Genomic DNA, 10,563 nt, shown 5'->3' with positions numbered 1-10,563 from the left:
AGTTCCCCAAGGAAGCCACCACTGCTCTGTGACATCTGAGCTAATTCCGGAAGGAGGGAAAAGAGCCAAACTGGGAAAGAACACGGGGTGGGTAATAACCATTCAGCAAGAGAAACAGAGGGGGGGTTTTAGACAGGAATGGAGTGGGTCATATATTTGAGGAATGGAAAGGAGTCCTGGAGCTGGAAAGCAAGAGGAGCGAGGGGTAGAGGCCCGTGGGGTGAGGTTGTGGGCACCAAGTGCAGAGAGTGCAGTCTTGCAAAAAGCAATGGGAAGGCGCACTGGGCGGCTCAGTCAGTTATGCATCCGACCCTTGATTTCGGCTCAGGTCATGATCTCATGACTCGTGGGATCGAGACCCAAGATGGGCTCTGCACTGAGCGTGGAGCCTGCTTGAGATTCTCTCTCTCCTTTTCTCTCTTTCTCTCTCTCAGTAAATAAATAAATAAACTTAAAAAAAAAAGGAATGTGAACACATTGGAGGTGTTTATGCAGGGCTAAAACGAGATAGAATTTAGAAACAGTTTAATAAAATGGTCACTTTGTTGGTTGTCCCCACTGGGGGCTGCAGGTGGCCCAGATGTTCCCCAACATGAAGGTGCAGCTCGTCTTCTGGGCCTCCTCCCCACCACACCTCACCATGAACCCCGCCGGCCTCGTCCTCACCCCTACCCTGGATGCCCAGGCCTTTGCTGTCCTCCCGGACTCCTCTTTGGCCCCCCTGTTCGTGCTTCGCCTGGTAAGCTGTTCACAGGTCTGGGCAGACGAGGGCATTACCCTTGGAGTTGGGGGACCAGGGTGAATCCTGACCAGATTCGGACGCTCCAGGGCCTGGGGCCAGAGCCGCTGTACTACCCGTTTCTGGCTTTTGCAGGCATTCACACACTCAACCATTCATTCTGCCGCCGCCTTGAAAGATGTACACTGATTCAGGTTCATTCAGTCATATCTTTGGTCATTCAGTGATGCATTTGTGTATTTGTTCATTCATTTAATTATTCATTAGATTGCTAACTTGAAACACACTAGATCTGTGCTGGTCCATACATGCATTCATTTATTCCATTATTCATTTATTCATTTACTTATACCTTTGTTCAATTCATCATTCATGTGTATATTTGTTCATTCATCATTTATTCATTTACACCTATCTTTGTGGATTCCTTCATTTGTGTGTGTAACCCCTTGCTTTGTCAAGTTTTGGTTCCATTGCTGATTTGCGAGTTCATCCTCACTCTGTGTCCCCATGAACATTTGGGGGCACCCACTGTGGCCATGGAGGTGAAGGCCAGACCTTCTCCCCACCAGGGGGCGCTCACAGGCCTCAGGCAGGCCTGCCCTCTTTCGAGTTGNGCAGACAGGGGGCAGGAAGGCTGAGGTGGGGAGCTCAGGTTTTCTGGCTCAGTCCATATTTGTTGAATGAATGAATGAATGAATGAATGGGTTAACAGTAGGGCTGGCCTGGACTCCAGCCCCAAGGTCCATCTCACCCAGCCTGTGAGAGTGGCCTGGGAACTCTGCAGTAGAATCCCAGAGCAGCGGGAGAAAATGGTAAATAGTTGACAGTCCAGGACCCACCAACACGCACAGAGCGGAAGGAAGAGCCCCTCCCCCCTGGGTACTGTGCGGGCTCCTCCAAGCCTTTGTGAAGGTGACCCTCCGGTCCTAGAGACCCCCCAAGGCCTCGGCCTCTGGCTCGGGGACCTCACTCTTCGGTTTGCTGCTTTGCAGAGCATGAACATTTCTGTGATGGTCGGAGCCAAGCCTGACAGGCTTGTCGGACAGCTCGGGTTGAACAAGTAAGTGGGCCAAAGGGGACGGCGGGAGGCGGCTGCCCATCCATTCGGGGGCCCCTGGGCCAGCAGGGGCCCTACAGCACACCAAGCACTGTGTTGTTGCATTTAAGCCTCAAACGGTGCACAGCTGGCCCAAGAGCCCTGTTTTACAGACAGTAAAATTGATGCTCAGAGGTGAAGGGGCCCGCCCAAGGTCATACCTCATTGGTGGCCGGTCATCTTGGTGTGCCTGCAGTCCCACCTAGCACTCAGTCCTGGGAGGACTTACCGCCCGGGGGGGGGGGTGCCACCCCGCGCTGAACGAGGGCAGCGCCCGGCTGCCCGCATCCCTGGCCCGCCTTAGCGCTTGGAAATCCCACTTCAGTTTCTTCCTCCCGCATCCCTGGGCCCTTGTCAGCCGCCTCGGGTCGGAAGAAGCCCAAGAGAGGCGGCTGGGGCTCGGCGCGTGGGTCCTGGCGTTGAGCGAGGCCGCTCGCCTTGGCAAACACTGAACTCCCCAAAGTCCTGCTGCCCTGACTGCCAAAGAGGCCCAAGGATTTAAAAGAAACAAATAAGTAAGGCCCAATAGTTGTTCTTTGCCAACAGCGCCATAGTGAGGATGAAATCAGGTATTAAGATGCGCTGAGGTTTGGGCAACACCAGGAACCTAAGCGCTCAGTAAGCAAGACAGAGAGAGGGACACACAGGAAAGAGAAAGAAGCAACAGCGGAAAGACAGAGAAAGTCAGAAACAGAGAGCTCGGAGAGACTCTCAGAGAGAGATACTCGCAAAGGGGGGAGGAGGGGAAAGACAGAGGGAAAGAGAGACAGACGGATGGATGGAGAGGCATGGTAAGAGGGAGACGGAGAGACAGAGAGACACAGAAGGGGAAGAGGGAGAGAGAGGGCACACAGGAGAACGGGGGACCCTCAGAGAGCAGATGCATGACCCCAACCACTGGACCTGCTGTCTGCCTCTTAATCACGCACACGCTGCCTGGATTGAGTCTTGACCTACATTCCCGCCCGCTTCCGCCCTCCCTCCAGCACAGAGCTGTCCTTCTTAACCTTGAGACTGGCTCCTGAGGTTTACATGCTGCTTATTTCTCCGGGCATCATTCTGACAGGTGTTACTACTGCCTTAGCTACATGTGGATTTAATTTTCCTTTAACACCCCTGGGCCTCTCAAGTAGGGGGGCGGGAGAGAAAACAGCTGGATGAGGGCTGAGCAGACTCTCAAATACGCAGGGGTGGGGTGCGAGAGTCCACAGGGCAAGACTTCTGGGGCTCCCACCTCTTGGTGAACAAGGGTGAGTTTTCAAGCTACCCTTTATCTGTAAAATGTGAGTATTGATGGTCCTTGCCTCTTGGGGTGCTGTATGATTTCCCTGGGGTACAGCACACACCACGGTGAATGATAAAGGTTCAACAAGTAGCCATTTATTTCCCCCCTTTCTCTTTGATCACTGTTAAAATGTCATAAAGACTGTAAAGAGAGGATAGTTTATTGGCTCAGGTAGTTGAAGAGGCTCAGGATTTCAGGCAAGAGTGGATCGAGGTGCTCACATGCTATCCTTCAGATTCTGACTCTCTCCGTTTCTTGGTTCTGCTATCCCCTATGCTCACTTCATTTCACAGCAGGCTGTCACCAAGTGGTGACCAAAAACGGTCCCCAGGAGCTCCCTACTTTTCCTGGAGAAAAGAAAACACCTCATTCCCAATATTTGCAGGAGAAGTCCTAGGGCCAACTCTCATTGGACCAACATGGGTCACGGGTGCACCCTTCCAGCAATCACCATGGTAGGGAAGGTGGATTCTTGCCCCTTTGCCAGCCTACCCTGGAGCTCAGGGATAACAATGTAGGGTACCCTAAATGTACCCCAAAGAAACAATTAAGGGGTTGTGACCAGAGGAAGGGGAATGGATCCACAAGAGAGGGCCCCTTCTCCCCAGCAACCAGACTCTAACACACATCAGGCAAATGGTGGTCTCAGCTTCCTCCCCTTCCCACAGGCTGCTCCTAGAACTGAAGCACTCGGACATCGGCCCCTTCTCGGTGAGTCTGAGGCCCTTGGTGGCTCCTTCCGTCCCCTTGATTTTCAGATAACTGTCCTGAGGGCCACTGAGGCTCATGGCATCACGTCTGGAGGCCACCTGTTCATTTGCATATACTTTGCATGTAAAGTAATGGTGGGTGGAGCTTTGTGGGCCCACAGACCTAAGTTCCAATCACTGCTCCACACTTACCAACTATGGGCCTTGGGCAAGTCCCTTTCCCTCCCTGAACTTCCAACCCCGCCCCCAAAATCAGAGACAATCCTTTCTACGGGCATGAAAAACAAAATGAGGGCGGGGTAGCAAGTCATGGGGAGGGCTGAAGGTTAGACCTTGTGATCAGTGAAAGTCTCTCCGAGGAGGTGATATTTGGGCTGAAAGAGCCAGCACGGTAAAGAGCTGTTGCAGGCAGAGGAAACAGCAGGTGTCAAGGCCCTGTGGTGAGAACAAGTTCCACGTGTTTCGGGAATGGAAGGAAGCCCATGTGGCTGGAGCAGAGCAAGTTGGGGGTGGGGGTGTAGGACAAGATGGGGCTGGAGAGGCAGGCAGGGGTTAGCTCATCCTGGGCCTTCCAGCCCGGAGTCGATTGTGTTCGAAGGGCAGTGAGAAGCCGACGAATTGTTCCATACACAGGGTGATGTGATCTGATTGATGCCTTTATAAAAGATGCCCCTGGTTGGGATGGGGGGAATGGATGTGGGGGGACAAGAGTCAGACTATGTGGATCAGCAGAGAGATAGGTGCATTTGTCTATGAAGAAGGGAAAAAATGGATTGGAGCCATACTTTGGAGGTGAAATTCGATGCAACTTGGTGAGAACTGTGATGTGTGTGGAGAGGGTGATGAAGAATGTGATTCCTAGTTTTTTGGCTTGAGTAGCTGGGTGAATGCAGAATCATGTGAAGGTGGAGACGGGCAGGTGGGAGGGAATTCAGTAGGTATCTCGCCAGCCCAGTAGATGATTCCATGACCTGAAATCACTGACCATCGTTAAGGAGACTCCCCCCTGCCTCCCCTCTAACTCCCCCTGGGATACTGGAGTTGCCCACGTAAACAGCAGCCCAGCGTGTGACTTCCATCAGAAGCCATAGCAGGCTGACTCTGTCCTACACATGGCCCAAATCTCCCAGGGGACCTCCAGCTGAACCCCTGGAGGACATTTTCTTAGATCTCTGAAATGCTTCCCAAGATCCTCACCAAGCGGGTGCCTTGTAAGCCACCGGGCCCTGAAATTGGACCATCCCAACATTTCCTCCCCATTGGATGTAAATCCAGCCAGCCATTTCCATCCAAAAGACTACAACCAACAGAAGGACCCAAAGTGTGCTCACTGTATTTTCATGGACTTACTGGTGCCGGGGCTCTTACAGTGGTTTGACTCCATCAGTAACTAACTTCTGCTTCTGCATCAAATCAAAATTTAAAGTTCTCAGATTCATGGGAAGAAGGGCACCACATTTTACGAGCCCAGGGATTTACAGCCTGGAGAAGAAAACTCAATTGTTCCCCAAACAAAAATGTACGTATTTATAAGTTGTAAATGTCACCAGGCAATCATCTTGAGGGTGCTATATTCTCTTGGAATATTTTTTTTTACTATCGCAAGGGCAAAACATATACGCTATAGAATAATCAGAACCTATAGGTATGCAAACCAAGGAGAGTGAAAGCCATTCCTATTTTTACCACTTAGTTAATCATTTGGGGTATATCTTTCCTGACCTTTTGCTATGCATAGCCACTAATACAACAGAATTATGTGGTTTCCATATCCTGCTTTTCCTCACTCAAAAATAAATCATGAATATCTGTGTGGATAATTAAATTTCCACAATATTATTCTTAACAGTTGCATTGTATTTCCTAGAATCAAAGCACCCCTGTGTCCCTAGATAATTCCCCAATTGTTAGACATGTAGATTGCTGCTTATTTATTGTTTTGGTTAAATTTATGGCTCTGGTGAGCATCCATGCATCTTAATTTTTGCCTACGCCCTACATCATTTCCTTAGGCTAAACACCTTACAGGCATATTTGCTGGTCCACCAGGCACACACTTTTTTTGTTTAAGATTTAATTATTTTTGAGAGAGAGTGAGAGAGCACACAAGCAAGGAAGGGGCGGGGTGTGTGGGTGGACAGAAGATCCTAAGTGGGCTCTGCACTGACAGCAGCGAGGCTGGTGAGGAGCTCGAACTCATGAACTGTGAGATCATGCCCTGAGCCAAAGTCAGACACTCAACCGACTGAGCCACGCAGGCAGGCACACACATTTTTTTTTGTTGTTGTTGTTTTTATTTATTTCTAGGAGAGAGAGAGAGAGAGAGGGAGACAGCGTGAGCAGGGGAGGGTCAGAGAGAGAGGGAGTCACAGACTGAAACAGGCTCCAGGCTCTGAGCTGGCAGTCAGCACAGAGCCCGACGCAGGGCTCGAACCCACGAACCACGAGATCATGACCTGAGCGAAAGTCGGACGCTTAACCGACTAAGCCACCCAGGCGCCCCAGGCACACGCATTTTTAAGGCTTTTGCTAAACATTGCCAAATAGAGCCTCAGAAAGGTTGAACCAGTTCACCTGTAGCCGGCAGTGTCTGAGCCCATGCGTTTTCTTACACAACAGTCCTCATGTTTAAATACTCCCTGATGACCTTCCTTTCCTCGGCCTGGTACCTTACATCTAGAACATGCGTCACATCTGGAACCTTTGGATGCACTAGGGTGACCTGACTGGGCTGCAGGATCTTCCTGGAGTCACCCAGGTCCCTCGCTGAGCAGTTTTCCCAGCTCTGAGTTGCCCTGCCGGGGAGGGAGGTTGAGGCCGAGGTGTCCTGATATGGGTCCCTTCCTTCTGACTTCCAGGTTGAAGTGCTGCAGTCTGTCATGAACTATGTTGTGCCCATTGCTGTGATCCCCAAGGCTAACGGTAAGGAGCTTTGGAGAAACGATTGACTTTCAGTCCTGGGGGAGGCGGAGGGAGTTAAGTCCCAGAGCCACCTAACACCCAGCCCCGGTCATGGAGGTCAGAGGGGGGTCACTCAAATGAACCAGAAAAGGGGATGGACAAAAGGGGACCCCCACGTGTGCCCACCCACTGTGTCATCCGATCTCTAAGACAGCCCTAGGACATGCAGATTAGTAATCTCTCCAGTTTTTGTGGGAGGAAATGGAAGACCCGAGAAGACACAGGTGGCTTGTTGTAGGTCATGGGGGAGGGCGAGAAATGCAGCCAGATCTGACACCAGCTCTGAAGCCAGAGCCCTCAGCCTCTCTCCCCCCTCAGGCAGAAGCGCCAGGGAAGAAGGGCTAACCTCAGCTAACACCTTGTGCTAATCACACTGACAAAAGCCTAACCTTTGCAGAGCCAGGGGCAAGAGAGCAGTACAGGACCACATATCACGTGACTAGAAGAGGTAGAAATTGGCAACTAAGACCAAAGTTATTATAGAGACTACGACTTCTCCTGCCTTGACAGATGTAGCTTCCTAATGATCTGGGAAGCCAGGTTTGAGTTTAGAATTCTCCAGAGCCTCACAGCAGAAGAGGGTGCTATGGGGGGGAGGGGTCCCTGGCTACCACCCACCTCTAGTTTTCTCCAAAACATTGAGGGGCTCCGTGTGCACACCGGGAGATACGCACAGCCGCCCCTGGCCATGGCCACGTACACCGGCACTGCCGTCACCCTCAGCAGGGGGTCTCGGGGAAGAGGTCTGCACCCATCCTGACTGTGGGCTTGGGGCTGGCTGTGGGCTGTGGGCAAGGCTCCTGGGTCCCTGGAGCGTGGTGAAGAGTGGGAGTCTCCGGGGCCGCCTACTCGTCAAGGTCAAGGCTGCAGGTACACGCCCACCCTACCCAGAGCCGGGCACGCTGGCTCAGGGCGGCCGCCCACCTGGTGCTGTGGGGCTGGCACCCTCCCCTCCCCTGGTGCTCACTTTCTCCTCCACTGCAGAGCGGCTGCAAGAAGGCTTCCCCCTCCCGATGCCCGCCAACGTCCAGGCCTACAATCTGGTGCTTCAGTCTCACCAGGTAGGTCCCAAGGTCTCCTTTCGCCAAGTGTCCCTCAACACCAGCAACGTGTTGCCAGAAAGCTCTCTGTACGCAAGCCCCGTAGCAAGCACTCTACCCTCACAACACCCGGCCAGGTGGGTAACGGTTCACACGCAGGGCAGAGTAAGGCTCAGAAAGGCCACATAGCGATTAAATGAAGTTCAAATTCAAAGCCAGCCCCACCCCACCCCCCGCCTTTGAACCATTGGATTTGAAGGTTCCCACACTATGTCCGGTAAAAACGGAGCTGGCTTGGTGGCCACAGAGCCTCTTTTATAAGTGAAAATATTTAAATACTTGGCAAATAGGTATTGCATGACTCTCTTGGCGGCCTGGCGACATTCTAGGCCTGGGGGGAGGGGAGGGGGTGGTGGCAATAAAAGTGAGGTGCCAAGGGGGGACTTCGTCCCAGAATGGGGATCTCCTTTTGCCTGTCCCCCAGCCAGACCCACAACGGCATCTGAGACTATTTAGGGATGCTTTCTTCTGGCTCTCCCGACTTCCCACCTGCCTCCCACCCGGTCGGTGCTGTCTTCTTTACTGGCTTCTTCTCCCTCCCCTTCCCTCCTCTCCCCTCCCTTCCTTCCTCTCTCCCCTCCTCTCCCCTCCCTCCCTTCACCTTCCCTCCTCTCCCCTCCCTCCCTTCTCATTCACCTTCCCCTCCCTCTCCCTCCCCTTCCTCCATTCACCTTCCTCCCCTTCCTCCCTCCCCTCTCCTCCCTCCCCTCCCTCGCCCTTCCAGCAGGAATTCTCCAGAGTCCCTGCCCAGGCCTCTGACCTCCCCCACTGTAGGCCTTCCCTGCCCACTTTCCTCAACGCAAGCTAGCAGCCACCTTTGTGCCACCCAGTGACCCAGACGCGCTCTCAGTTTCTTCTATGCTCCCAACTTGTGCATTTGCGGGCTCCCCCGGGTGTCCCCACCCAGAGGCCCCTTAGGCCCAGCCTGTCCGCTCCCTCAGTAATGAGAGAGTGGCCGTGATTGCATTCCTTGCATTCCTCACCCTGCTCCGTGGGAACAGGCCACATCAACGGATTCCCGCCCTCCCTCACCCCAGGCCCCAGTTCTCCAGACCAGGCTACTGACGGGGCCCAGGCTGTAGAACAGCCTCCAAGAGAGCAGAGGACGCACATCCCCACCGTGTTCCCCACGTTTTACCAAGTTCATCCTTTTAAAACAAAGTGACTCCATGGTACACTGTAATTTCTTCATTTCTGAAAATTCTGAGCGAAGGGCATGAAGGAGCAAAGAAAAGTGGCTTCGCAGCCTTGATGGAAAGGAGGCTCCCTTGTGCGGCCATGAGGCAGGGATGACAAATGAAGGCCTCCACCGCGGCCCCCCTGCCTCTGGGAGGGGAACAGCTGTCAGAGAGGCTGCTGACAGGTTCACGGTGCGGCAGCCGTTGACGCACAGACCCCAGCGGCAAACACCAAGTGTCCTCTACTCACTTCCCGCCAGCAGACAGGCCCTGCTCTGCTCTCCCAAAGTTTCCCTCACAAACCCTAGCAGCCCCACGCTCACAAACCAGGGTGCACTTCCCGCTGATGACTCCGTTCTCCCCTCTCCCTAGAATTTCCTGCTGTTGGGTGCAGATGTTCTCTACAGCTGAAGTCGCTGGAGGTGCTGGGGGCTGTCAGCCAGGCCAGGAGGTGAGAGGTTGTCCACACCTGCTCCTGACGTGCCTGAGGGGCAGAGGCTGCCTTTCTCCAGCCCTTGAACCAGAACCCCTTGCAAATTTCTCCAAACTCAGATTCAGAAATGATCTCAATACAGAAACTTTGTTCCTCGAGAAAGTGTGCGATGTGCAGTTCAGGGATTATGAGTGTCCTTCAAGGGCTAAGCCTGCCCAGAGATTTCCTCCAAGGATTGCTTTCCGGTTGTTGCCACACTATTTCTCTTTGTGCTTCACTCCCTACCTCACCACCCCCCCCAGCCCCCGCAAAAAACACTGCTTTTTCAGTGGAATTCCGTGCGATGGCATTGTTTCTTGTTTTATATCCATTCTTTTGTTCTTCTGTACCCAGAATGCTCTGCAGCGCCAATTCACAGCACAGCCCCCACATGCCCTTCTCAGCAGAAAGTCTCCTTGTCCCTTTTTGAGGCTATCCCTCATTCCACACTTCCAAAGAGTATTTGGGGTTTCCTTAGTCCAGAGGGAGCGAAGGCTGGGGGAGAGGGTCTCTGGAGTGGATCCATCCACTGGGCTGTTGTTTCTGTCGTTGCCACACGGGGTCGCTGTGGAACAGCCATCCTGCACAGTCTGTTTCCTTGCCCCACATTTGGGCTGTGACGTGGCTCACTTTTCCCAAGCTCCTCTGCCCAGCTGTGGAGCCCAAAGCAGAACACTGGGCCAGGGCACAGATGCAGTTAGACGCGTTAGTCACATCCTTAGCTGCAATAGCTCTTGCCCGTGACTTTGAGGGCTGGCACAGAAACCAGACCACCAGCCCAGACTCCCCTGGGGCCCTTGGTGAGTTTCCTTGGGGGCTCTGGGCCATTTCCCGTTGTGGTGTGCCAGCGGTGGCCATCTCGGGCCCTTAGCCGGGTCCTGCTAGCATTGACCTGGCGGTCCTGGAAGGCTCTTCCACTGTTGACATCTGGTCTGAGACCAGAAGGGTGAGGAGTTTGCAGCGGGTGGTAGGGAGTGGGATGACATGGCCAGATTTAGTTTTTAAAATGTTTTGTTGTG

The 10,563-nt window shown here is 53.1% G+C and overlaps 1 protein-coding gene across 1 annotated transcript in view; it reads left to right on the top strand.

Moving 5' to 3' along the window:
- The window catches only part of BPI (bactericidal permeability increasing protein), a 27,416-nt gene extending 17,663 nt beyond the window's left edge, over positions 1-9,753 (top strand). The window contains exons 10-15 of the mRNA XM_077778849.1: positions 572-739; positions 1,735-1,802; positions 3,792-3,834; positions 6,692-6,755; positions 7,779-7,855; positions 9,445-9,753. Coding sequence (XP_077634975.1) covers positions 572-739; positions 1,735-1,802; positions 3,792-3,834; positions 6,692-6,755; positions 7,779-7,855; positions 9,445-9,483 — 459 coding nt within the window. The 3' untranslated portion in view covers positions 9,484-9,753. The remainder of the gene's footprint in view (positions 1-571; positions 740-1,734; positions 1,803-3,791; positions 3,835-6,691; positions 6,756-7,778; positions 7,856-9,444) is intronic.
- Positions 9,754-10,563: the final 810 nt, after the last annotated feature.

This window comes from Crocuta crocuta, unplaced genomic scaffold, assembly GCF_008692635.1.
Source record: "Crocuta crocuta isolate KB4526 unplaced genomic scaffold, BGI_CrCroc_1.0 scaffold248, whole genome shotgun sequence".
Taxonomy (NCBI): Eukaryota; Metazoa; Chordata; class Mammalia; order Carnivora; family Hyaenidae; genus Crocuta; species Crocuta crocuta.
The sequence above is the reverse complement of the archived record's forward strand: the minus strand, read 5'-3'. Positions and strand labels throughout refer to the sequence as shown.